Source organism: Alternaria triticimaculans, assembly GCF_023758025.1.
Source record: "Alternaria triticimaculans strain BMP 0046 chromosome Unknown scaffold_1, whole genome shotgun sequence".
Classification (NCBI taxonomy): Eukaryota; Fungi; Ascomycota; class Dothideomycetes; order Pleosporales; family Pleosporaceae; genus Alternaria; species Alternaria triticimaculans.
This window is the reverse complement of record NW_026055958.1, coordinates 2,310,209-2,335,626: the sequence shown is the minus strand read 5'-3', so window position 1 is coordinate 2,335,626 and position 25,418 is coordinate 2,310,209. Positions and strand designations below refer to the sequence as shown.

The window sequence follows — 25,418 nt, the reverse complement described above, 5'->3', positions numbered from 1 at the left end:
TTGATATCGGAACTCTCGGAAACGATCGGAACGAGACGAGTCGCATCTCGCCCAACTCACGACGAGTTCATTTATCGTATCTTTGATACGTGTACTACGCCGCACAGCACATCCGCGAGAGCAAGACAGGGCAATCAGGGCCAAGATCTATCGCCATGATGCACAACGAACCATTCGTCAAGATTTAGGTACATGTAACTGTATTCCATACAAAATATCTACTAGTACAACGCCATGTCGCACGAGGCATGTGCCGCAAAACATACAGATAAGAAGCTAAAAGAGCAAGTTTGTCCGAATGAACCTAACAACTATACCTCCCTGACCGTTTATATCAACGCCTTGCATACCTAACGCAACATAAATATGAAAATGCCCAAACTCCTCAATGTTCTCTTCTTTTGCCCATCAAAGTCCCCATAAAGCATTCAATGTCCCCTTTTTCAAAAACACCAAACACCGATCTCCTCAATGAACTCAGACCCTTACAGATAACCCATCCAGAGCGGATCGCACTGACTCAACTTGGCCGGATGCACCGCAACAGCCACCAAGTCCACTACTGTCTGGTTCGCAGGTAGATTGGCGCCCGTGGGTAGGCTACCAATCGCGCTGGCCCTCTTGACTACCAGATCGCTATTACTTTGCACACTCTCCCTGAGCACCTCGGGAGTAAGCTGGCTGGCCTTGTGCTGCGAGGTGAACCAGTGGTTCATCTCATCGCGCATGAAGATGCTGAGTTGCATCTCTAGCTCGCCCTCGGGTTCAATCAAACAGCGCGCGACTGTCATGACACTAGGAGCGAAGATGCCTTCGAGATTCAACGGCCCCATGAGAGTTTGTAGGTTGGGTGTGAGGCGGAAAGGTACTGGTTCCGAGTTGTGCAAGATGGGCTTACCAACTGCCATGCTCGGGATCAGTTCGGAACCCCAAATGCGGCCGCTAGAGCGCGAGACGCTGATCTTCTGGGGGAAGCGCGTATTCATATGCATGACATAGGTCATGAACGTGAGCGCAGCGAGTTGGTAGCTGAAGGTACGGCGGAAGAGCCAGAAGTCGGCGAAGGTGGGGAAGGTAGCACGGAAGTAGTCTTGGATGACCGTTGGGGGCACGTATTTCTCTTGCACAGCAGCGAATGTCTCGAGGCGAATGCTGTTGGCGTGGTCAAGGTTCTTCTGTTGGGGCTGGGTTAGAGACCGGCGGCTTGCATGCACGTCTGAAGAACTTACTGGCTGGAGTGCTCGCAGCTTCTCGATGCTGAAGAGCACGGGTTCATCCTTATTGATACCATTCTTCCGGCAGTAATCCTCGTAAATACCTTGCATATTGATATATGACGGGTCGTCTTGTACCATACGCACACTAGGGGTAATCGGTACCATAAGCGGAAGATGGAACTGCAAATTTCTTCGCCGGCTCTCCTTGCGCTTAGCCAGTATGCCGTTGAAGATGCGGAAGAGTTGTAGGATACGCTCCTCGCGCCTGGAACTTCTAGCAGCCGGGAACTGAATAGCGAAGGGGTGCACGCTTCCATCGTGACCACGAATCTTGAGACGGCGATGGCAAATACCGACACCGCGCACCAGCTCCACATCTGGCAGGAAGCGTTCAATGCGCACAAAGTCGGAGTTCTTGTCGCGATGTTGCAGGTACTGCCCAGGCACTTCTACATCGTCGAACTTGAGGAAGCGGAACTCACTAAGCTGATGCGTATACTGTTCGAGCGGAACTGTGAGCTTCCTGCGATCGAGCCTTTCCTCGAAGCGATTTCGCCATGTGCGCAGCTTCTGGATGTACTCGTACATCGTTGGCTTGTTGGTAACAAAGTCCTTTTCGAAAGCCTTGCGAATGTGGGGCGGGAGGACCGACTCGGCGAAACGTGTTATGTTTGCTTCAGTTGATTGCGGTAGCTTGATCTCCCTCGCATATAGGTTAGGCTGGCGACCGACATATGACAGACCATCGTTGAGCAGAGCAACAATGAGTCGATACGCATCCTCGTCAGGTGGGCACTTGAAGTTCTTCTGGATCTGGTCAAGCATCGTCTCCATGGAGAGGGCGAGGAGAGGGAAAGCCGTTTTGAGGATAGCGCTGATCTCTTCGACATGATCCCACGGCTTCTTCGGCGCTGGGGCTGCGTCGCTAGGAGCTGGTGCACCATCTTGCGTAGCAGTTTCTGTCTTGACAGTGCCGTTGGGCGTGCCGTTCGCAGCAGCCTTAATGTCCGCACCTGCGGTTGTTGGCCGGCTGCCGGTGCTGGATCCGGGTCGGGTTTCTGGCGAAGCCTGCTTCGTTGCGGGTGACCCTTGCCCCTGTTGTTGCTTGGCCTTTGCAGCCTTCTCTTTTGCCTCCTTCTGCTCGTGCGTCTTCTTGAGAACCGCCATATCCTCTCGCGTTGTTCGAAGATGGCAGTACAATGCCTGAGGATACGTCTTCGCCAACTTGCCGAGAATGGATCTGGCGATCGGCGCCTCCTGTCGTGACAGACTGTTCAACAACTGTGGAATGTAAGTTATCCAATACCATGCCGGTGTATCACCCTTGAACTCCTCAAACTTCTCCGCCAACTTCCTCTCCGGATTGTCCAAACTGAGCAACCACAACACACGTCCCAACAATTTCCTTGACTTGGCGTTCTTGAACTGGCTGGCTGCTTCGAGATAGCAGCTGAGTGCTGCCTCGGCCCTCTCCAGATTCTGCGGCTCCTCCTTGAAGAGCATGTCGTTGTATCGGCCCCACTCCGCCCATGCCTTCGGGAGCTTAATATCGAAGTACAACGCGGTACCGAATGCCTCGCCGGCTTCGTTCTTCTGACCCAGCTTGGCCAGGAACATACCCTTGAGCGTGTAGAACTCTGCCTTCTGGTTGGGTCCAAAGTAGTTCAGGTTGGTGTTGTTGATCACGTCCAGCCCACTGTTGAGATCGGCCTTGATCTGGTAGTGACACTTGGCCTGTTCGCGCAACTTGAGGAAAGCTTCTTGAATCTCGATGTTTGGGAGGGTGTAGATACGTCCAAGCTGGTTGATGCAGACTTCTGGCAAGTTGTGCTTGCGTGCGACGTGCGCGAAGCGGTTGATGATCCATGCCGTCTCGTGGTAACCTCTGTAGGCAAAGGAGTTGCCACTAGCGTTGTTCTGAGTCGGCGGGAGGAGGTTGAGGTAGACGCCGTTAATCAACTGGAAGATGTGTTGTCGCCAGGTTACCAAGTCTTGCCACGCGTTGATGTCGTCCCAAAAGTTCGGTAAGCGGTCGCGCCAAGTGCTGAGGAGCAGCTTCAGCTCTTGAGATTTGACATCAAGGTTGACTTGCGTAGTCTGGGCAAGACTCTGGCAGATAACACTGGCATCATGAAGTTCGACGAGCTGCTGGAAGTGTTGAAGTAGCGGGATATGGGCCTGGGTAATGCGTCTGGGCAACTGGTGCCATTTTCTGATCGAAAGTTGAATGGATTCATCGCACAGTCGATGGAACTCCGGTTGCGATTCTTGCTTGTTGTGAAGCTTGAGAAGAGACATGAAAGTTTGGAAGAATACTCGTCGTGGTGTGGGCGCGTCGCTGACAGCTTTGATAGTTGCATCAAGCTGCTCGCGGGTCTCAGCGTTCTGCCAAGCATCGAATACGCGCCAGGTTGATTCCAGGTAAAGATCATTAAAGTTCTCGTGCTTAGCAAAGTCGCTCAAGATCTCCCATTGCTGAAGCTTCTGCGCGCAAATCACCCAGTGATCCTCCCAAAGCATGTACTCTCCAGTACTAAACGGCAGAACTGAGGTGCGGGCCTTGATCTGGGCAGCCTCGTACATCTGCTGTGCCTTGTCCCAGATGCCGCACTGCTCGTATGATAGAGCAGCGTTACTCTCTATGAATTGGCAACGTCGCCGCCATGTTCCGTAGAACAGGTCATCCTCTTGTAGGCCACTGTAAATTTCCAGTAAGGCGTCCAGGTTGCTCTCGCGTAGCTTCTCGACATCCACGACAGGTGAGATAGCGGAGTCTTCCATGTAGACAGCAGCCGTGTACCATGCGTTGTAGGTCTGAGCGAGGTACTTCATGATGTGAGGCGGGAACTTAACTCGCGGTCTAGCATGGACAATGGCGTCAAGCATGGTCGCAACACAGTTGGGTCGTTTGTCGAGTTGACGAGAATGGTAGTCCTTGGTGAGCAGCGCGGCCATACCCTTCTCAAGATCGCTTTGGTCATCCTTCGTAAGCGCCGTCCATGCCAGCGGGAAGAAAGCGATCCAGATGTCATGAGCAAGGTTACTATCGGTGTGTTGTAGGTGACCAAGTGGTTCGAAGATGTCCTTGATTTTGATGTCGGCCAATTGATTGCAGAAGCGGCGATGACCGTTTACAAGATTTTCCAGTTCGTCATCAACCATGACGTCGGCGATCCTCGGATCCCTGCCATATGAACCAAATAAAGCGGTGGGTTGCATGAGACGGAAATCTTCCGAATGAAGCTGTGCCGGCGTGTTCATTTCGACCGATCCAAACATCAAGTGGATGACTTGACTGAGCCAGTAGCTGTCGGAGAGTGTATCCCAATTCTGGGACGCAAGCACGTAGCTCAGGCGACTGGCTGCTGTGCGACTCAAGCTCTTATCAAAGATGGTCATGTATCGGTTGCGCATCTCAACATCCTGCGCTCGAGTACCAATCAGGAATGCGTGCTCCATCCGCACGGTAAGCTCACTCCTAGTGATCTTGGGGTCCTCGTAGATACGAATTACCAGGTCCAAGAAGCGAGTCAGTAGCGAAGTGTCGGCGCGGTGCTCGAAGAGCAACATCTTGCTTAGGACTGCCGTCTTCTCCTTAAGCGTAGGCACTGGCTCGGTGGAGTGGAAGATCCATTCTTCGACGAGATCTAGTACCTTCATACAGACAGAGTTGGTCTGAGAGCGCTCAACAAGTGAAGCCAGCACGCTGAGATATGGCCTTCGGTTCTCGCCAAGCTCGTTCATGCGCGCAGCCAGGATGTCAACTGTCTTCAGTACCAGATCAGTCTGAATCTCGACCTCACGAGGATCAGTAGGTGGGTTGGCTCCTTCGGGGCGCATAGCAGGTGGTACTGGCTGTCCTGGAATGCCGCTGGTGCCGGCAAGGTGGTCCTTGGCCATCTTGCCCTGGAAGGCCTTCATGACCTGTGGAATGTGTTGATCGATCTCCTCAGGCCGCTTTTGGCACAAGGTCCACAAGATATTGATGGCACTGACGTAGGAGCTATTGGAGAGAGCTTCCGTAGCAATCGTACCAAGGAAGTTTACGAATTCGGTAGAGGGCGATTCTTCAATGTTGCCTTCATCATCCGTAACAGGCTCAGGCATGACCTCGAGGATGCGCTTGAGGATAGGCTTCAGCTTCATTGTGCCGTCGTCCGACTCATCGGTTGCGTGAAGACTGGCCTGCACGTCTGGGTTCTCAGAACGAATTGGCTTCTCCAAGATCTTCTGGAATTGAGGAATGCGCTGCAGTACCCAGTCATCCGACTTGACATTCACGATGACTTTTACGATCTGGAGCGTGTTGATCATGCGTGTGCTGAACACTTCCGGTTTGTCCTCTTGCTTCATCTCGGTCAACAGGATCTCCTCGATCTTCTTGCTGAGCATGAGATCCAGGTCCAGATCGCTCCATAATCGTGGCGAGAGCAAGTCATGCAATAACTGCACAGCCTTCTTGCATATCTCCGCAGGTTGTGGTGTGGTGGTGGTGACCGCTGTCGGGTCCTTGGATTTTGGTGAAGCCACAGGGAAGCGTTCTGGAAGATAGGCGATGAACTGAATCAGATACTTGATAAGCATCATACGAATGCCAGGTCCGGCCACGAAACCCCTCGATGAAGAGTTAGTGACTACTGCCGACCCGTCTGCTCGCCTCTTTAGTGCTTGAGGCGACTGAGATGGACGCTCGACAGGACCGGCGCTCTCGCTTGCTGTACGTTCTTCCCATGTTCTGATTAGGCTGATCAGATTCAACGCGAGCTTCTTTGCATCGGTCGAGGGATTCGGAGGTTGCGCAATCTTTGACAACGCCGTAATGATGATGGAGGATAGATGTTCACGGCCTTCGTAGAACAAGTCCGGATGACGAACCACAAAATTGAAGATACTCATCAGCTGCTGCAGGTTCGAGCTTTCCTCGGATAAAATCTTGCGAGGATACTGGATCCAGCGAGGCATCTTGGCGTCACCACCTGGCATGCGCTTCTTCAGGACAGGAGCCATAAGCTCAAGCGCCTGCATTACCAACGATCGACCCTCGTTTTGGTGTGCTTTGAGAAGGGCTTGATAGACTTGAACGGCGATCTTGACAGGCGTGTCGAATGCAGCGATGAAGAAGGCGATGAGCACGTAAGCGGCGTACTTGTTGATGATGTCTTCAAGCTTGATGTAGTTCCAAGCAAACTTGATGACGTCTTTGCGAGCATCTTGTATCATCCCGGGGTAGTGCTTGAGGAGGAGGGTGGTAAGCTGAAGGAGTTCCATCCGTGAGTGGTCGACACCAAGCTGGGCCGTGTCTTCTGAGAGCTCCAGGGTGGACTGCGGTTTCCAGAGCCGGCTGTGGATTGCCTCAGTCATGGCCTTGTCCATGAACTTGGTACCTTTGGCCTTTGGACCGAACAGGCTGTCCCAGTTGCGTTTCACATCCATGGCGAAGATGGGGTTGACGATGTAGCGGAAGATGAACGTCTTCGTCTTCTGGGAAGAGTTACGGGAAGTGTACAGATCGATACACTTGTTCACAATCGTCTTCCAGTAATCCACAGACTCACTGGAGATGATCTGGTCATAGATGAAATCGAACAGGCGCGGTGAGGCTTTCAACTCCTCAGATGTGACCGCATCTACTACTTCGAAGAAGAAATCCAGATTGTTCGGTTCTTGTTTCAGGTACGTGGTGAAGATGATCATAATCTGATCACCAGCTTGTTCTGTTGCCAGACGTAGCTCCGAGTCGAGGGTGTTCACCCTGAGCTTCTTCTCCAGTCCCCTGGCTGCGTCGAAGAGACCCTTTCGCAGCTCTTCGTTCGAAACGAGCCAGTTACTCGTCTCTTCGGATTGGCTGAGAGCGTACGCAATGTGAATACCGTTGAGTTGAGCCTGGCACTTCTCCTTCTCGGTACCCTCAGGGTTCATGGCGCTCAGGAAGCCAGACGCATCTTCTGTCACCTGCTTACGAAGTACTTCGCTTGCTGGGTTCTCGAGTAGCTGTGCAAAGAAGCGTCCCTGGGTCTGGTCCTTCAAATCGGGTGCGAAGTAGTCCCAAGCCTCCTTGGGATACATACAGAGGTACTTGATCAACGGCTCTCTGAAGGGGCTGTAGTGCGTCCTTCTAAGAGCCGTCTCAAGCTCGATAACCTTCTCGATGATTTGCTTGAGGAACGTCGCAGCGGCCGCCGGGAGCAGGTGGAAGATGTTGAAGATACCGGTGACGATCTTCATCTTGGGATTCTGCTCGATCATAGTGAACGAGATCTTCTGCAGACTGTTCTGGTCCGCAATGCTCTTAAGGTGATCAAGGAGACGTGTGCCAATCTCCACCTTGAAGTAGTTTGTGAGGAGCTTCAGCAACCGTGCCAGACCGTCAAGATTCTCGACAGAGAGCTTCCTTGGATCCTGGAGGTTGACAAGGATAGGACGAAGTCCACTCTGGAGGACATCTTTGGGCAGTTTGTTTGTAGCTGAGATAACGCCAGATAGGCCGATGTTCGCCGCCTCAATCACTTCTGGAGACTTCGAATACAGGCACTTGAAGAAGACAGCGATAATGCGGAGGAAGGTCTGGTTCGGCGGTGTCGTGCTAAACTCAGGGAAGGTTTGAGCGGTGGAGAGGAGACGGATGCATGCAACTCGTAGGTTGACGATGTGATCTGCGTTCCGCTGCTCAAAAGGCTTACTTGCCAAGTGCTCGTCTTCGGCGTCGGCTAGTGCCAAAGACTCCATCAATAATCTCGTCAGTTGTTCGTTGAACTCGAGGATGTTGTTCTTGAGCTTCAAACAGAAAGTGATCGCGTCAATGTAGGCAATCTGAATACTGAACGGTAGTGCTCGCAGCGGCTTGGTCCAAATCGGTAAGATGAGTCTATCCTTCACCGGCGTGATCAGGTCGCTGACGCTCAACTCGGTCACATCTGACAACACCTGGAACGCCTTCTGGGTTGCGTCTCGCACACTCTTGTTCATATGCGAGAGATCACCCACGAGCTGTTGGCAGAGCTTCAGGGTAATGTTGTTGCCCTTATCGAAATCTTCCTTGGTCGTCTTCTTGTGACAGCGTCGGATGAGGTCTTGGATGAGGCCCTCTGCTTGTATGCGCGTCTTCGAGTCGAGATCGATAGGCATGTCCTTCATGACAAAGTTGAGTGCCCTAACAAGTTCGAAATGGCGGGGTACGAGCCATGATTGGGGAAGACCCAGTTGTTTGATCATGATTTCAATACCCCGAGTTCCGCCAGACTTCATGAACCAGTCATCAGCATGACAGTTGTGGCAAAACGTACTTGACAGCTCATTGAAGAACACGAACTTGTCCAAGGAACTATCATTGCCGAAGATTGCCTTCGTAGCATCGCGCATTGTGATGATGGCTTGCTCAGCAGCGTCCCGCACTGCGCCGTGTTCTGACGCCAGAGACTCGCCAATAGCTTCAGAGATGACATCGCTCTCGATCACGACAGGCCCTTCTCCTGAATGCACATCGAACGGCTTGTTCTTGTGTTTCAGAGTGGCAAATTGCGTTCCAAGCTCCAGAAGCGTGAAGTGCTTTGCCAAGTTGCTTACCAGAGCCTCCGCTTCCGACTTCAGCTCAGGTACCGAAACAGCAAAGATGCTCGCCTTCAGCAGTTTCTTGAGAGTCTCTTGTTCTACAGTCTTCTTAGTGATGGACTTTTCGCGCTCTGATGCGGTGAGGATGTCGTATCCCACATCAAACTTCTTGGCACACAAGTCGTTCGCTTGCAGGCGTACTAGCTGGGCGAAGTCTTCTGGCAAGCTGTCGAAACCGACCAGCAGCTTCGTATGTGCGGTGATGAGGCGAAGAGCCTGTTGCTTATGGAACGTGTCGGACTTTTTGGCTGCTGGAGTCTTTGGGATTTCGTGGAGCTTCGCGATGGCGGTGTCGATGCCTATCGCTGCGGGGAAGGCACGGTCTTTGGTAGATCCAATGAGTCGAATGTCAATAGATGACTGATCATCAGAGTACGGTTTGAAATCCAGCTCTGGTGGGCCAGTGATGAACTTGCGATTGCGTCCGCCTAGCTTTCCAAGAATGCGCATCGTGGTATGAGCGTGGAAGTGGCTGTACGGGTTAGGCTTCAGATGCTCCCATAGTGCAGCCATCAGCTCGTCGATGACTGGGGCCATGATCGGGTCCAGATAGTCGGCGGTGAGATTGTCCACGCAGAGCTCTAGAGTACGAAGACCCTGACCGACAAGATCCGAGCCAGCACGCAGAGCAACGACCAGTGGCCTCATCAAGTAACTGAGATGTGGCAACAAGTTACTGAGTCGTGCTGGCACTGTGAGAGATAGTTCAACGAAGAGATCCCTTTCAGCCGGCTTGCGCGCCGTCAAAAGAAGGTTGTTGAGCACGTCGAGTAGCATTTCCAGCAGGGGAAGAATTTCTTTGTACAGATGCTCGAATCTACCGCCACCAATACTTCTGAACAATGACCTAAGCAGGAGGAAGTAGTTCATGGGTTCTTCGGCAGTCGTGGATAGCTGAATCGACTTCGTTATGATCTTGCTGACGTGTGGTAATAGCACTTGCTCATTCTGGGCAGAGAAGAGCGTAACGGCCATGAAGGAAAGTTTGAAGAGGCGAAGGAGGATGGAGGACTTCTTCACATCGGCAGTGCCAACCTCTTCGATTCGGTCCATAAGAAATTGCAACAGCATCCCCGAAAAGCTGGGTGATGTAGCCTCGGAAGCGAGAAGGAACTGTGGAACGTGAAGTAACGCCGGGTGATCGAACATCATATCGTACAAATGGGGTATCTCGGATGAAAACACTTCGTGGAACGTGGCTGGATCGATGTGGTGGAAGACAGTCGCGAACGTCTCCAAAAGGTCCTTCTCTTCCTTGCCACTCGACATCATATGTTGGTTGCCCATGAAATCTCCCGGTGACAAGCCTTGTGTTTCAGGGGTCTTTTCAGTACCGTAGTAACGGAACACCTTGGCACCTTCGCGGAAAAGCTTGATAAGAACTTCCACCTCTTCCGCGTTGTAGCCAAACGACACTTCATGCCAGTTTGCAGACGCGTTGGTCGGATCAATCTCGTCCTTGATCTTGGCTGGGTTGCAGGCTCTTAGCTGATAGAAAAGATTCTTCAGCCCATGGAGTAGGTTCTTGAACAGGAACTTGTTGTCGGCGATGGGATCGGAGCTCCGGTCTCGTGGATTGGACGTCTTGATGGGTGTCGCGTTGGAAATGTCGATTTCGTCCCAATCCGGGGGGTTTTCCTGAACGGCCATGTGGTTCTCGTCGACCGCATCAATGGACGGTTGGCTGTACTGAGCTGAGAGCTTGACAGCATTGTGGTATTGTCGGTTCATTGCCGCGAACTTGTCACCGATGGCATTCAGTATCATGATCAAGAAGTATCGCGCGTCCTCCTTAGGTTCCAATTTCGCGATGCACTCTGCCATGTTCAGCAGAAGCTTCGCGCTCATGGTCTGGAAGCTGGTTCCGGGAAATGTGTCGTGCAAATTCTTCGTGTAAACCTCAACTGTGCGTCGGATCTGCTCTTTCGACAGAGATTCTCGCAGATGGTGGATTAGATCGGCCAGCATGCTGTATGCGAGCGGACGCATGGTCTCGTACACTGTCAGGCCATCTCCGATCAATGTCTTCTCGTCCAGTAGCTCGTCAATCTTCTTGAGGAAGATTTTGCGGAAGTTGAAGTTGATGATATGCCTAATAGCGACTAGTAGCTCTTTCCGTGCGCCGGACTTTTCGCGTGGACAGTCCTTGAGCAGTCGGACGACGATATCAGGAAGGGTCGGAAGGAAGTCGTTCAGCTGGTTTGCATACACCCTAAGTAGGTAAGCCAGAAAACTCATGGTTTTAACCTGAGCTGTTATGAAGTCGCCAAATGCCGCGCGGTTGCGAATGTCTTTGCTGACACCAGTGAAGATCTTGCCCTGCGCCTTGGCCTCCTCATGTGCCTTCTCTTGTGGCTTCGCCTGAAGCAAGAGTACGTTCTTGATCAGTGGTACAAAAAGTTTCACGTTTTTGTTCACACAGTTCCTGTAGGCCTGGAATAGAGATACCACAATTATTGGACACTCTGCGAGGACCTTGAACGACTGCATTCCCTTGAGCAGCATGCGCGTTTGCTGGTGTTCCGATCCAATATCCCCTGCGGATCCAGATGTGAGGGCAGTCGCTGGCGAGCTCGGGCGTGGGGACTGGGAGAATTGGTGGTTGTTCGGGGTGGAAGGAACGCCTTGCGAGGCTGAAGCTGTCGTGTTGCTGTCGAAGGTATCGTGCACCGCCTGCTCCATCGTCTCGAACATTTCCTGAATCAGATCCAAGAATGGCTGAACTCGGTCCGCGAGCGCCTTGGTTTGGTGGCGCTGAAAGTCCATGATGGTCTTCATGCACAGAACCGCATTGTCCTCGTTCTCCAGCTTCACCAAGCTCATGAGTTTGTCGACGATCTTGGCCGCGTGCGGTTCTATGGCTTCGGTCGGGTTCATCGGAAGACGGTGCAGGATCTCGAGGACACAGTTCCGTATGCGCTGTTTCTGAGTCAGAAGGCTGTAGAGTTGTCGCAAGTCGTGCGCTCACCTGTTCGGGCGACGTGGAAATGAAGACTGGGTTGCCATCTAATGTCTTGAGGAACACAGGGACGAGGTGATTCAAGAACGAGGCGTACTGCTGTCCTTGACAGTAGTTCTCAATGTTGTCCCGGATTTCGATCGCCTGGGTGCCCTTGACTCTGAGATCTGCGCCAGTCAGCCGATGTTCTCTTGTGATGATGCGCGCGCATGTTGTGGGCATGCAGCGCGCGCAATGTATTGTGTACCAGAGTTTGGGTCGTCCAACTTGGAGGCCATAGCCTCGAAGTTGTGAGTCGCCATGGCGATGTTGCGTGCAGCCTACAGCCGCTCCTCCACCTTGTCGAAGTCCTCGTAGACTGTGCCCTGCAATGGCGCAGCTATCCAGTATGTGGCGCGATCAATGTAGCGGAAGACAGGCGCATTGGTCTCGGTGGCACGCGGTGGTGTGCGGAATCGGGTGCAGGTCGCTGCTGTGTCGAATATTAAATTTTGAAAAGGAAGGTGCAGGCGGGATGGCCTATATGGTCATTACAATCGTTATTGTGGAAGTGAGGCCTGGTGGTGGGGCGAGGGCGCGTCCCGAGTGCGGGTATGGAGTCGCGACTTGGAGTGATGGATGAGCTTCTGCAGAGCACTTAGCCTGGAGCTGACGAGCGAGGGAGGCACGCCGACCCCCAAAACTTAGCGCGTCGCTCTCATTGGTCGGCGCCACCCCTGTGCGCCGTGCGGGTGGCACCTTCCAATCCATGTCCGGCATATATCCAACAGTCATCTCTCCACACCAGACTTCAGCTGGTTCTGGCAACCTGGTGTTGATGTGTGCTTCTTATGTGATTTGGGACGTGATGGATATTATTGAACGCGATTCATCGCGCCACCATCTGCAAATGAATATGCGAAACTCCTGCAGAGCCGCAGCCGCAACGCATTTCTTCCAGTGCATGCTTCGGCGGACTAAGATCACAACAAAAACTGCGTTCAGAAGTTCACGGGTCAGATGGGACTTGCTGCAAGATACAAACACTATACATCTATCCAACTACCTGCCGTCGCCTGACTCACCCTTCATAGCCTCCCAATCATATGCAATTCTGCGGTTATCTTGTGTGAAACAGAGAACATCACCATAGTTATACAAGGCCACACATCCACGTCCGGTCTTCCGTCTAAGATAAGAAATAGAAAGGTTGACATTTACATTGTTGGAGAGGCGCACCATGGTATTCGATGTCAAAATGTGGGGGCGGGAACATGGGGATAACGAATATGCGCAGCCTGATCCTCTGATCTCTACTTCTCATCGGGGTACATGGCCTCCTTGAGAGGAATGCCGAGCTCCTCGCGTATGGGCTCGAGCTCCTGGAGGTACTCTGCGTATTGACCCTTGTTCTCGACCTTGAACTTGATACCTGTGACGTATGTTAGTAATCAACGTCTCAAGGTTGGCCGGATGCCGAAGTAGCGTAGTCCAGAGTCCGTTTGGCTCCCTTTTGTGTAGAAAGAGACAGGACTGATATTGGGAACGTAGTAGAAGACGTACCCTCGAAAACCCGGACAGCTGAGGGGAAGTCGTTCACGCGCCTGGCAGCGCGGAGAGCGGCGGTGATGACGGTGGTTGAGGGAACGAGATCGTAGGCGAAGCAGTTGTTCAGGTTTCGCTGGCGATTGTCAGCCTATTGACTCTGTTCGTGGCATCCCACAGTTGCCCAACCCATGTCGGGTGATACCGGTGGGGTCACATCGTGGAGACAACAACGTACCTGAAGCTCGAAAACGTCGTTCACCTTCTCGAATTCCTTCTCATATCTATATTGAAGAAGCACAAGTCAGCGATGGAGCTCGTCATATCCTCAATGGCGCTCAATGGCTGTCCATGATCTCCGCATGACTCCTGCCCGTCCGACTCTACAGCCCCTCCTCGGATTGGTCGTACCTGGCGGTGAATTCCTCGAATGTCTCCTCAGCATGCGCATCGCTCTTGCGGACAGCCGACTGCGAGAAAGCACGCTGGGTGTTCAACGCAACAGGGGTTGCTCGGTAGGCCGGGACTCGCACGCCCACTCGGCTGACCTTCGACGCGGCGCGGACGAAGGACATGTTGCGATTTGGAGAGCTACTGGCAAGCTACGGGAGGTGGATTCGGGGCTGCTGGGCGTGCGTAGCCGGCAGTGTGTCGATGAGTAGTGGTGTCGGTGGTGCGATTTCGCGTGAGGTTACGAAAACGAAAGCTCAGGCGATCCGAGTTGCGCCCAAGCCAAGCCGTCTTAAAAGTGGGTCGCACCCGTTCCTGAGACTGACGGCATAGTCGCGCTGCCGCACTTAATCATATAAATCACTGTTGAAGCATTCTTCAAATTCTAACCTGTATCTGAGTTCTCTTCATGCGCGTGACATCGCCTTTTTAGGCAATGCACGCCATTGTCTTTGAAGGTCCTTGAACAACGCTCCCAGCTATCTGTAGACAGGATTGAAGAAGCTAGATAAGAGAACAGCTATGAACGCGAGAACCAATATATTCTGGCTTTCATCCACAAGTGCTCACGCTTTCATAGAAACACTCGGAAGGTTTATACCCTGTAATAACCGCCAAACGGGACTGGTCCCTCTGATGCTGCTCGGACGGACATGACTGGGCTGTCGCTGTCGTCATCCAGCTCTGAGCTGCCAGACAGATCATCGTTCCTGCCACCGGCCTGTATCTCTTCGTCTTCGTCTTCATCCACCTCGCCATCTTGATCATCCTCGTCGTCCTCCGCATCCCCGATGTCAGCGTTCAGAAGAGTATCTGGCTGTACAGGATCTTCGGTCATGTCCTCCGGAACCTCGACGTCGTCTGGCGCCTCGTCTCCGTCAGCGTGGTTTTCTGGCTCATCAGTCTCCTCCATTTTCTCGAAGGCGTAGCGCGGATTCCTTGCAGCCCAACGCACGTTGTGCATCACTTGGTGTTCCCTCCTCTTCTCGTGGTGTGTGTGACGGTCGTCGACTTCACTCTTGTACTGCGCTGCCATTTCCTTATCGTCCCACAGCTCAGGCCATTCGACGATACGCTGATATATGCTATCATCCGGTTTGTCGCCGCCAATAATTGCGTTCATCTTGTCCTTCAGAATGACCGTTGCTTTGGCCCAAGTGCCAACGTGATACCACCCTTGGAAGGTGGGTGCACAAGTTGATCGAATGTCCTTTGTAGCCAAAACCTTCGCAATGAGAGGATCGGTAATATCGCAGAACTGGAAGAGGTTGCCTGTTCGCGAAACATTGACACCATCAAATGTGTGCTCAGTCTCCAACTCTTCCGGCGACATCTTTGCTAGCTTCAAGACATGCTGATCGAAGACCGCGCGGTGCTTTGATGTGCCTGACTTGATGTAAGACAGGAAAGACACAGTCTGATACTTGCGATATTCAGGGTCTTTGCGAGGATCGACTCCCCAACGGACAAGAGCCTCTCGCCAGGGCCCGCTTTCGAAGAAGAATCCGCAATAGATGGCTGCTTGCCGAAGCTTGGTTCTCTTGTCCCATCCCAGTCTGTTGTAAAGTAACTGCCGGGTTACTATGGGTCTCTGTAAGAGCAGAGTTCTAATGTTTGCAATCAGTGACTGCATATAGGGTGAGAGATCTCTCTCTGTTGGAAGACCGGGTCGGGGTCCTGTCGGTACATGTTCGTCTGTGGGTTTGACAATTGTGTATGCGTTGTAGGCGAGGCTTCTTTGTATATTGACAACACCTTGATCGGTGTATTTGACGTTTGAGTTTTGCTGGAACCGATAGTTGAAGGCGATTGGCATCTGTATGAACTCTGGCGATGGCCCAACGCTTTTGGCCAGATCTGCACCGGCCGCGGTGTTGACATTATACTTCAACAACTGTTCGTCTAGGATGGATTAGTGACATTTTGAGTGTGTTGGGATTAGTCTTACATCGTTTTGGCAGGACGTGGTCTCGCAGACCCACCATGGTCTCGTTGTGAGAAGCAGCATACTGCAAGTCAGGCATATCTGGAGAGTCAGTGATGGTTCCACAGAGTTCAAGATTGTGCTCGACTCACTTCGGAACCGATGAGTTTCATCTACGACTCCGGCCAGAGCAACCTTGTACATCGAGGCATTGTCTTGCAGGCTCCTGTAGATAGTTGGTGCATCCACATACGTCTTGTTGGTCAAAGTGATTTCATCTTCAGTAAGGAATGGCCCTGTGGTTCCACGCTTTCGTTTGCGTCCTGTCCGTTTTGGCACCGTGACCTTGATGAGAAGGTTGTTCGTCCTCACAGGCGTGGACAGCAAACGCTTGGCAAAGGGGTCGTCTGGGCGCAGCGAGACAGAGATGAGTTTCTTGAGCTCGTCGTCACCCTCGGCGTTGGTCGTGGTTTCCAATCGTGATCGCAGGCCCTGGGCGAGTGTTAGTCCCTCCCAAAGCGGTAGGCACTGCTATTGCCGGCTGACCTTGCTTAGTTTGACAGGCCCACCTAATGAGGTAATGCCCTTGTCAACGTTTTTGATGATGGCGGGATGCTCGACAACGGAGACGGCACGTGACGGGATGGGCAGCCAGGGCGCATGCTCGTTCTCGGTCGACATGGCGTTGTCCATATTGGGTTACACGGTGGAGAGGTGCAAGCTCAAAACGCTCTGGCGGTGAGATTCACGAGAGTTTGTAGTCGCTCAAAGCTTTCTGTCTACTTCGGCCGGACTATCTGGGTACGCCCGTGGTAGGTGTTCGAGAGACAAGTGATGAGACCCTGGGCCAGTGCGAAGCCCGTCGCCGCTTCTCTATAGAGACAGGGATCGATCTCGCGATGACTCTCGTGCAAAGCGCCAGATCAGATGATACGAGGCTGCCGCGGACCCAGCAGCGGAATAGTCTCCCGTCTCTCGCGCAGTCGCTCCCTTGACACGCCCGCCGTGCTACTTCACTCTCGCAGCTATCCTGGATGTCGTGACGGCTGCGGCGGGGCTTTTGGCCCAAACGCACGGCCTCGCTACGGGACGGCTAGCGCGAATCACTCGACGCTGTCTGTCTGGCAGCAGCCCTGAGTTGTCAGTTGACGACCTGCTCCAACTTGTCCCTCCAGCTCCAGAATACACGCCTCTCCCTCAGCCAGAGCGCCGATACGTCACCAGCAACTTGCTAGGGCCCCGGCTGCCGTCTGACCCCCCCTCGCGAAGCTGCTCCCTCCACCGACTCCCCGTGCACCATCCTAGACGGCTACACTAGCCACCATCTATTACCTCACGCGTCTCTCCTCCATGTCGGCCTGAGCCCTACGCTCTCCTGTGTCCGATTCCCCGTGTGTGCGCCTGCCATCTAGTTTCCATTGGCGCTATCGGCTTGCGACCTGTCCCCCGACGCCTCGAGGCCAGCCGCCATCTCGGACGCCCGTTTCTGCAACACCGCTGCGCTTGACCTGGCCGTGGGCGCATTCCGACAGCCATGAAGGGCTTCAGGCAGAGGGTCGTAAGTGCTCGTCCTCCCCATGGACCCCGGCCACACCACGCACCCCCCTACCCCTCTCTATGCGCGGAGGCTAACATGTATAGTCCGAACAGCTCTCTCGAAGCAAGGATAGCAAGTCATCTAAGAAGAAGGACTCCACCTCGGGAACTGCATCGCCGTCGCTGGGTGCTTCCAACTCCCCCTCGGGCTCTGCCCAGGCTACGCCTTCCTCGTCGCAGACGCAGCTCACTGATGCGCGAAGCAAGAGCCAGCCCGCCGCCGATGGCGCTTCGGCCAACATTGGGTCGCTACAACAGAACCCCCAGCCCTCGTCCGGTTCCCTCGCGGGTGGACCCCAATCTTTCGGCGGACAGGGCATGATGAGCCCCGGTGCTGCTGGTAACGCTGGCGCTGCAGGTCCAGGCACGCCCTCTAGGCTGGGGCAGCCCCTGGCACCCAGCGTCGTCATCAGCCCAAGCGCGCCTGTAAGTACCCGCGCATCAACCGATATGTGTTTGGTAGGCTAACCAGTGCAATAGCATGTGCCTCCTCCTGGCGCTGCCGAGACGATGCCCGGTGATCTTGCGCCTCCAAAGGCGGGCCAGAAGTCGGGAATATTCGACCGTCTTCAAGCAACGCCCAAGGACAACATCGAGGGCATGCGAACCCCGAAGAGACAACACTCGTCGCGCTTCGACATCTCGGATCAACGTCAGCGTGAACTGGAAAAGCTCCCCGGATTCCACGAGGTGCCCCCGAACAAGAGAGAGGAACTCTTCATGCAAAAGATCGACCAATGCAACATCATCTTCGACTTCAACGATGCTAGCGGAGACATGAAGTCAAAGGAGATCAAGCGCCTGGCTCTGCACGAGCTGCTCGACTATGTCGCCAACAACCGCCAGGTCATCACCGAGAAGATGTATCCACGCGTCGTAGAGATGTTCGCGAAGAACTTGTTTCGTCCTATCCCGCCCCCGATGAATCCCCAAGGCGAAGCTTTCGACCCAGAGGAAGACGAGCCGGTGCTGGAAGTAGCGTGGCCGCACATTCAGGTAGTCTACGAGTTCTTCCTTCGCTTCATCGAAAGCCAGGACTTCAACACGAACATTGCCAAAGCGTATATAGACCACAGCTTCGTGCTAAACGTACGTACACGACCTGTCCTCTAGATTCCCCTAGCTAACACCAGCAGTTGCTCGAGCTATTCGACTCTGAAGACCCCCGGGAACGCGACTTCTTGAAGACTACGCTCCATCGCATATACGGCAAATTCCTCAACCTCCGCTCCTACATCCGCCGATCCATCAACAACGTCTTCTTCCAATTCATCTACGAGACAGAGCGCTTCAACGGTATCGCCGAGCTTCTCGAGATTCTCGGGTCCATCATCAACGGTTTCGCTTTGCCATTGAAGGAGGAGCACAAGCTATTCCTCACGAGGGTACTCATCCCGCTCCACAAAGTCAAGAGTCTGAGCATGTACCATCCACAATTGGCGTACTGCATTGTCCAGTTCTTGGAAAAGGACGCGGCATTAACAGAAGAGGTAGGGACATACGCCAGATCCAATAGGCTAGGCTTACACGTTCAGGTTGTTTTGGGTCTTCTCCGCTATTGGCCAAAGGTGAACAGCACCAAAGAAGTCATGTTCCTGAACGAAGTAGAGGACATCTTCGAGGTTATGGACCCCGCCGAGTTCGCAAAAGTTCAGGAGCCGTTGTTCAACCAGTTAGCCAAATCAGTGGCCAGTCCTCATTTCCAGGTCGCCGAGAGAGCGCTGTACTTCTGGAACAACGAGTACTTCTGTAATCTGGTTAGCGACAATGTCGAAGTCATTTTGCCAATCATGTTCGCACCGCTGTACGAAAACTCAAAGGGACACTGGAACCGGTACGTATCTGAACTCTGGTGACATGGCTTGCTTGCTGACTATCTGCCCAGAACCATCCACGGCATGGTGTACAATGCTATGAAGCTCTTCATGGAAGTAAACCCGCAACTCTTCGACGACTGTTCGCATGACTACGCCGAGTCACAAAACAACGCAACGCAAAGACAGCAAAGTCGACAAGATCGCTGGGACAAGCTCGCCAAGCTCGCCGAGTCACGTTCAAACGGCACTGCAGAGAAGTCCGCCGTCGACCCGATGCGTATGGATGACTCGGAGTCACGTTTGGAGAACCTCCGTCTACAGGATGACGGAACAGCATCGAGAGAGAGGCGGCCAAAGGAATATGAGCGTCAAGGCAGCCAAACCTCGGTACGTTGATTCTTAAGTCCCTAGAACTCTGGATGAGCATTCTGTGTGGCCGAATCGATGTACTCTTAATTCTATCCCTAGACTCCTAGGTTTTCTTCCTTTTTTTCCCAAGACTTGCATTTCGGTTCAGGTGGATCTGACGTGTTTGTGCTTTGCGTCTTTGTAGCGACGGCATCATACTTCGCAAGGGGAGCACCACGTTTCGTCCAGCGCTCGCCGCTCGGCTGGCCGACCACGTAGCAACAGTCGCCCGAATTCCTCTTCTGGCCATGTCGTCTCGTCGCGACCATCAGGTGGACGTGCAAGGTCGAATTCTGGAGGTACGATTACCCGGGTTGTTAGCTCTTGATTTCTTGGGTGCATCCATTCTCTTCTCTTTTTGCTGCCTTGCTTCACTGCCAGTCTTTTGAGGGCTGATTGTAGTCGCGATATCATGTGGTTTATCTGGCATCAAGCGTCGCAGTTTCTTTGGTTCTTCCCAAAACAACATGGAACGTTTCATTTGGGTGTTCCGGATGATGTTTCTTGTGAAAGACGACGAAATAGGGACTTTCTTCACTGATAGACGCGGAATATAAAGAATTTCTAAAGACTTTTGATTGCTTTGCAGATCAATCGCAAGCTGTGCGATGTTGAGAACTATCGTGAGCTCTCGTAGGAGGCTTCTTTCACGGATGAGTGGTGTTGTTGTTTACTTCGTGCGCCTTGTGGTAGCCAGTGCTGAAAGGGTTGCAAGGGAAACCCATACTGTCGAAGCCATGCAGGCTAAAATTACCACGCGAATAGACACGGGGAGCCGCATAGGTTTCCTGGTTATCCGGTTTGGGAGGTCGCTAACTTCAAGGGGGGCCTCGGCTTTCGGAACGCCAAGATATCCGACTCGATGCCATGTTCTGGGAGGCTTTGCTTCTACTTTGCGACAAAGGCCAACGTGTGGTTCGCGCCGAGTGAACCGCAGAGACAATGGACAACGTTTGCATTACAGGACTTTACGTCAGTTAGGCCTAAGTGCACGCTATCCACGAGCCAGCGTGGTAATGCATGTGTGTGAGAACATGGTAAAGGTAGTCAGCGGCGGTCAGCAGCGATACCAAAGTAAAAGGAGAGCAATACAGTAGCGTAGCCAATAGTAAACAAGTCAATGGCCTCGGTCTGCAATGTGTCGTAATTTGGACGTGCAACGGCGCGTTGGGCCCAGGTGCGGGAGAGGCGGAAGACCCCAGCAGTCATTTCCGACCTCCTTTCCGCGCGCAGCCAGAAAACATTGCTGGCCCTTCATAACCTTTTGCGCATCACCTCCATCTGGCTCGGTGTGAGATTTACTTCTTCACATTTTCTCGTCACTCCTTTGTGCTTTGCACTTGCTCGGTCGCGGTTGCCTTCTCTTCCTCCACGTTTGTCTTGTTTACCTAGTCGCTTTGCTAGGCTCAACCCTTTAAATCCCCACGTCCAGGGCTTCCACCGTTCCGAACACCACAACACCAACCTCGACAGTCCCAACTCATACTCGCACACAATGGGTGGCCCAGATTGGCTTGAAGTCGGCGCGCCGACGCTCGACCGTCCCTTTGGCCTGGCATTATGGCCTATTTTCGAGAAATGCTTCGAGCCCATCGCGGGCTACAAGCCCCAGGACTTCCGCTTCGTCCAAGGAGAGACGCCGCTCTCGACATTCAAGGTCTGCGTTGTCACGCTGATTACCTACTACATCATAATCTTCGGCGGACGAGAGCTCATGCGCAACCGTGAGCCCTTCAAGCTCAACTTTCTCTTCAAGGTCCACAACTTCTACCTCACGGCGATCAGCGGCACCCTACTTCTCCTCTTCGCTGAGCAATTGATCCCCATTGTTGTCAGGAAGGGTCTTTTCTTCGCCATCTGCGACCACCAGGGTGGATGGACCGACAAGCTGGTCATTCTGTACTACGTAAGTACTTGCGCCGAGATGCTCAGGATGCTGCTAACATTTGCAGCTCAACTACCTCACCAAGTTCCTCGAGTTGATTGACACTTGCTTCCTGTTCTTGAAGAAGAAGCCATTGAGTAAGTGCAACAAGCCAACATCGACGTCGCATCGCTAATAAGCCCAGCTTTCCTCCACACCTACCACCACGGCGCGACCGCTCTCCTCTGCTACACCCAGCTCATTGGTCACACTCCCGTCTCATGGCCCGTCATCACTCTCAACCTGGCTGTACACGTTGTCATGTACTGGTACTACTTCCAGAGTGCGCGAGGCATCCGCATCTGGTGGAAGAAGTACATCACCGTTGGCCAGATCACCCAGTTCGTCCTCGACCTCGGTAAGTCCAATTCCGCCACATTCCACATCAGACTCTAACAACATACAGGCTTCATCTACTTCGCCTCGTGGACCTACTTCACAAGCACCTACTGGCCACACATGCCCAACATGGGCAAGTGTGCTGGTGAGGAGTTTGCTGCCATCTCCGGTATCTGCATCATCACGTCGTACCTCTTCCTCTTTCTCGCCTTCTACTTCGCCACGTACAAGAAGCCGGTGCCCAAGGGCCGCCGCAGGGCTACAAGCGCGTTGGTGGAGATGAAGGACGAGAAGGTGCCGACTGTTGGTGAAGCTCGCAGGCGTCTTTCGACCTCGCGTGCTGGTGTCACTAACGGTGTCGCTACAGGAGCTTCGCCCAACGGCACACCCAACGGACGCGCGACCCGCAGCCGCAAGGCCTAAGCTCGAGCGTTCGGAGGACATGCGAAGTGCTGTGCGGCAGATAGAGCTCTTTGAAGCATTGGACGACGCACAACGGCCTCTCGCCGTGGAAGCACTCGAACTACTCTGCGATAGCATCTGATGTAGCATTCGATGCTCTTCAGGGCTAGCCAGATGTTACGGGCCAAGCACCGGTTCGGAACAATCTTCGTCAAGTGGAGCCACCTTTCGGCCAGGCTCCTACCAATTCGTTCTTGACACGATATCAGCCTGGAGGGCTACAATTTCCATATCTTATTGTAATTGCTATGTTTGGGGCTCGACATTTTTGGTCCGGCCCCGTGTCACGATAAAAGCATGTAAGAGCATGGTTGGTCGGTTCGCGTTACGACAACTCTGGTGTTAGTCTTGGGCTTTGGCATGGGCGGTAGAGCACGTTGTAGACAATATTCAACGAAAGATAATGCATAATCGTCAATGACTGCTTCATGTTCCATGTGTGTACTTTGCCTTTGGCGGACGCTCGTTGGACGTACATGTAGCTAATGTAGGGAAGTCTACCGAGTTGCACGTGCAACGGGCGACTATACTCGTTTTGATATGACAGCCATCGCACACCAGTCAGTAGAAGATAGCCCAGCCCTGCACGCTGTGACGGGCGATTACAGCTGAACACATGAATATCTTAACGGCCCCGAAAGCATTTGCACTAGAGAAAATGGATTTGGTGAAGTTACGTGCAATAGACATGCAGTGCTGAGGTCTGGTAAGACAGGCGAAGAAGAGTAAGGTACATCGGGTAATGTGTTGTTACGTTACTCATGTAGCTTAGAGGTCGGCTGTAGCCCCACATATGTACCGGGCTCCTGTCGTCAGCTTTATAACAGCGTGTTCGGACGTTCTGATGCAGCCTGGGAATGCGTAGGACGCCAAGGATTGCTACAGGTCGTTACTCGATGGAATTTAATAACTAAAGTGTCTGCGTCGGTGTCACTTCGCTCGGGGTAAAGGCCGACAAGCATGGTGGCGTTGGCTTGGGTGGATTGTTCGTGACATGTGATAGGATTTTGACATGTGAGAGGCGATCGCCAATTTGCTGCCCGGCGTCGTTTCGCGCTGTCATCCCCCTCCAACCCTGCCTCCGGCTCCACGATGCGATAACCGACAATTCCACGCCTCTCGATCGATACTTACAGCTGCGCTCCCATGCTGTGCGTCTTCTGAGATTCGCATCCCCTGAAACGACATCATCGCGTCCCCCAATTCGCACTCGGCCTCCGATTACGCTTCCGCGGAGCAGAATACCCCTTCGAGGCGCACCCTCCGCATCATCATTGGGCATTGCGACGGCTTTCACGGACATAGCGCTGCACCGGACAACTGATCGGAGAGTCGCAGAGACACAACCCGGCGTGGTCTGCGCATAGATGAACGTGGGGTAGTCGGGTTGATTAGAAACGTCACGGTCCTGCGAGAATCCTACCATGGAGCAGGAACGACCATTACAGCGTGCCCCGCCGCCCGCCTATACACAACACGAGCCCGAATCGCTTCACCTCCCTTCGGTTCCGACGCATATCCCAAGCCATGTGCCGGACCATGGGAGGCTGCCTGGCATCAAGTCGCTAGACCTGCCGGACACGAAAGCGCGTCATACTCCACACAACTCAATAGAATACAGCCCGCGGTCGCAGTACGACAGATCGCAATGGGGCATGCTGCCAGTACCGAACAATGCGACTTTCACACGAGCGCCAGAGGGCCTACCGCGTGAAGACGTGGGAAGCCCGATGGATACCGCGAGTGTGCGCAGCATGCAGGATGACAACGTCGGTAGACGGGAAACGAGTGTCAGCATGGACGACCCGGATGTAAGGCTGGCAGCAGAGGCGTTGAGCGGATTGGGGAACCCGGGTACGTCACGACGCTGTTGCGGTTGCTGTTCATGACGTGGAATGCATGCTGACTGACCATCGCAGACTTCGTTCGCTCGCCGACGGCACGATCCCTCACACTATCTGCTCGAGAATCCACAAGCGAACCTCCAGAGCCACTCCTCTCTCTGATTACGTCGAATCACCCATGGCTTGGAAATGGCATCAACGGCTCCATCTCAGCCTACAACACCACCAAAGGCTACACCCCACGTCTGGTCCAGTACGGTGCTGAGCTCATTGAGCGCAACATTGGATCGCCCATGGTCAACACTGTGTCATCTGTGGGTAGGCGAACGGGCATGGAGAAAAGCCTGCGCCGCTATCTAGGGGACAGACGACCCAGCGACCTCGAGCAGGGAGATGGCGAGAGTTCAAGGAGCAAGAGGCAAAGGATCGCGAGCCCAGCAGATGACGCCATGGACGTCGACGATGCTCTTGCAGCAGCGTCACGAACAAGAGGCGGCTCACAATCCTCATACTCCGAGTCGCTCCCTGCATACGACGACCAGCGCTCTCCAAACTATGAGGAGGCCGTCATCTCTGGAGAGATAACGTCGCACAAGTCGCCCGAACAGCGCTCAAATACTCCGCAGGATCGTCGCGTCAACTGGTCCACGCAGCTCATCATGACAACGTCCGGTCTCGGTGTAGCTCTGTCAGAGACATCATTGCGATCGTTGAAGCTCTGCCTCGGTCTTCTTCGCAGCGCAACAACCCACATCGACTCAGTCATGCGCGCGCTCAAGCTCGTCCTCGAAGAATACGAAGCTGCCCTCCGCAACCAGAGGCAGTCTGCCGGCTTCGCTGCCCCGGATGATAAGACGCAACTCAATGGCACCATGGCGCAAATGGGCCTCGTTGACACGGACAAAGACGATCAAGTCCGTCAAATTGCCGACCGCATCAAGGTCCTCTCCTCAGACATTTGGCAAACCCTCCAATCCGTCGTGCAGTCCGTGTCCCGCTACACCGGCGGCGCCCTCCCGCAAAACGCCCAGACGGTTGTTCGAACACAATTGCTCTCCGTACCCCAGCGATGGCAGCTCGCCGGCCGCAACGCGAACAATGAACACGCGGGCGGCGATGAGGTTAGAGGCGCAAACCGCATGCTGGCATTTGCAAAAGAGGGGCTGGACATGATGGGCCAGATTACTACTGTCGTTGATGGCACCGTACAGAGTGCCGAGAGCTGGCTCGCACGCATCGGACGGAGGCCACAGGGTGAGTCGAGCAGCAGCGGTCAGGGACAAGAGCAGAGGGAGAAGACACCGCTTGCGCTTGAGGCGGGTGTGCAAATGGGTGAGAAGAGGTAG

At 53.5% G+C, this 25,418-nt stretch overlaps 6 protein-coding genes across 6 annotated transcripts; 3 read left to right on the top strand and 3 right to left on the bottom strand.

The window, feature by feature from the left end:
- Positions 1 to 485: 485 nt before the first annotated feature.
- Positions 486 to 12,086, bottom strand: J4E78_000752 (uncharacterized protein; the record flags this gene model as incomplete). The annotated part of the gene is made up of 4 exons (XM_049361414.1): positions 486 to 1,175; positions 1,230 to 11,744; positions 11,794 to 11,951; positions 12,032 to 12,086. The coding sequence occupies 4 exons, from the start codon at positions 12,084 to 12,086 to the stop codon at positions 486 to 488; spliced, it is 11,418 nt and encodes a 3,805-aa protein (XP_049226697.1).
- Positions 12,087 to 13,076: 990 nt separating this feature from the next.
- On the bottom strand, positions 13,077 to 13,883 carry COX6 (Cytochrome c oxidase subunit 6; the record flags this gene model as incomplete). The annotated part of the gene is made up of 4 exons (XM_049361413.1): positions 13,077 to 13,195; positions 13,327 to 13,444; positions 13,547 to 13,592; positions 13,720 to 13,883. The coding sequence occupies 4 exons, from the start codon at positions 13,881 to 13,883 to the stop codon at positions 13,077 to 13,079; spliced, it is 447 nt and encodes a 148-aa protein (XP_049226696.1).
- A 470-nt stretch (positions 13,884 to 14,353) lies between these two features.
- On the bottom strand, positions 14,354 to 16,375 carry J4E78_000750 (uncharacterized protein; the record flags this gene model as incomplete). Its single annotated transcript, XM_049361412.1, has 4 exons — positions 14,354 to 15,660; positions 15,707 to 15,784; positions 15,835 to 16,174; positions 16,229 to 16,375. The coding sequence occupies 4 exons, from the start codon at positions 16,373 to 16,375 to the stop codon at positions 14,354 to 14,356; spliced, it is 1,872 nt and encodes a 623-aa protein (XP_049226695.1).
- Positions 16,376 to 17,216: 841 nt separating this feature from the next.
- On the top strand, positions 17,217 to 19,518 carry PPP2R5D (Serine/threonine-protein phosphatase 2A 56 kDa regulatory subunit delta isoform; the record flags this gene model as incomplete). Its single annotated transcript, XM_049361411.1, has 7 exons — positions 17,217 to 17,240; positions 17,324 to 17,704; positions 17,759 to 18,367; positions 18,415 to 18,768; positions 18,814 to 19,112; positions 19,164 to 19,482; positions 19,507 to 19,518. The coding sequence occupies 7 exons, from the start codon at positions 17,217 to 17,219 to the stop codon at positions 19,516 to 19,518; spliced, it is 1,998 nt and encodes a 665-aa protein (XP_049226694.1).
- Positions 19,519 to 20,998: 1,480 nt separating this feature from the next.
- J4E78_000748 (uncharacterized protein) lies at positions 20,999 to 22,189 on the top strand (the record flags this gene model as incomplete). Its single annotated transcript, XM_049361410.1, has 4 exons — positions 20,999 to 21,409; positions 21,456 to 21,525; positions 21,573 to 21,785; positions 21,834 to 22,189. 4 exons carry the CDS (start codon positions 20,999 to 21,001, stop codon positions 22,187 to 22,189), a joined length of 1,050 nt encoding a protein of 349 aa, XP_049226693.1.
- Positions 22,190 to 23,652: 1,463 nt separating this feature from the next.
- Positions 23,653 to 25,418, top strand: J4E78_000747 (uncharacterized protein; the record flags this gene model as incomplete). The annotated part of the gene is made up of 2 exons (XM_049361409.1): positions 23,653 to 24,082; positions 24,148 to 25,418. The coding sequence occupies 2 exons, from the start codon at positions 23,653 to 23,655 to the stop codon at positions 25,416 to 25,418; spliced, it is 1,701 nt and encodes a 566-aa protein (XP_049226692.1).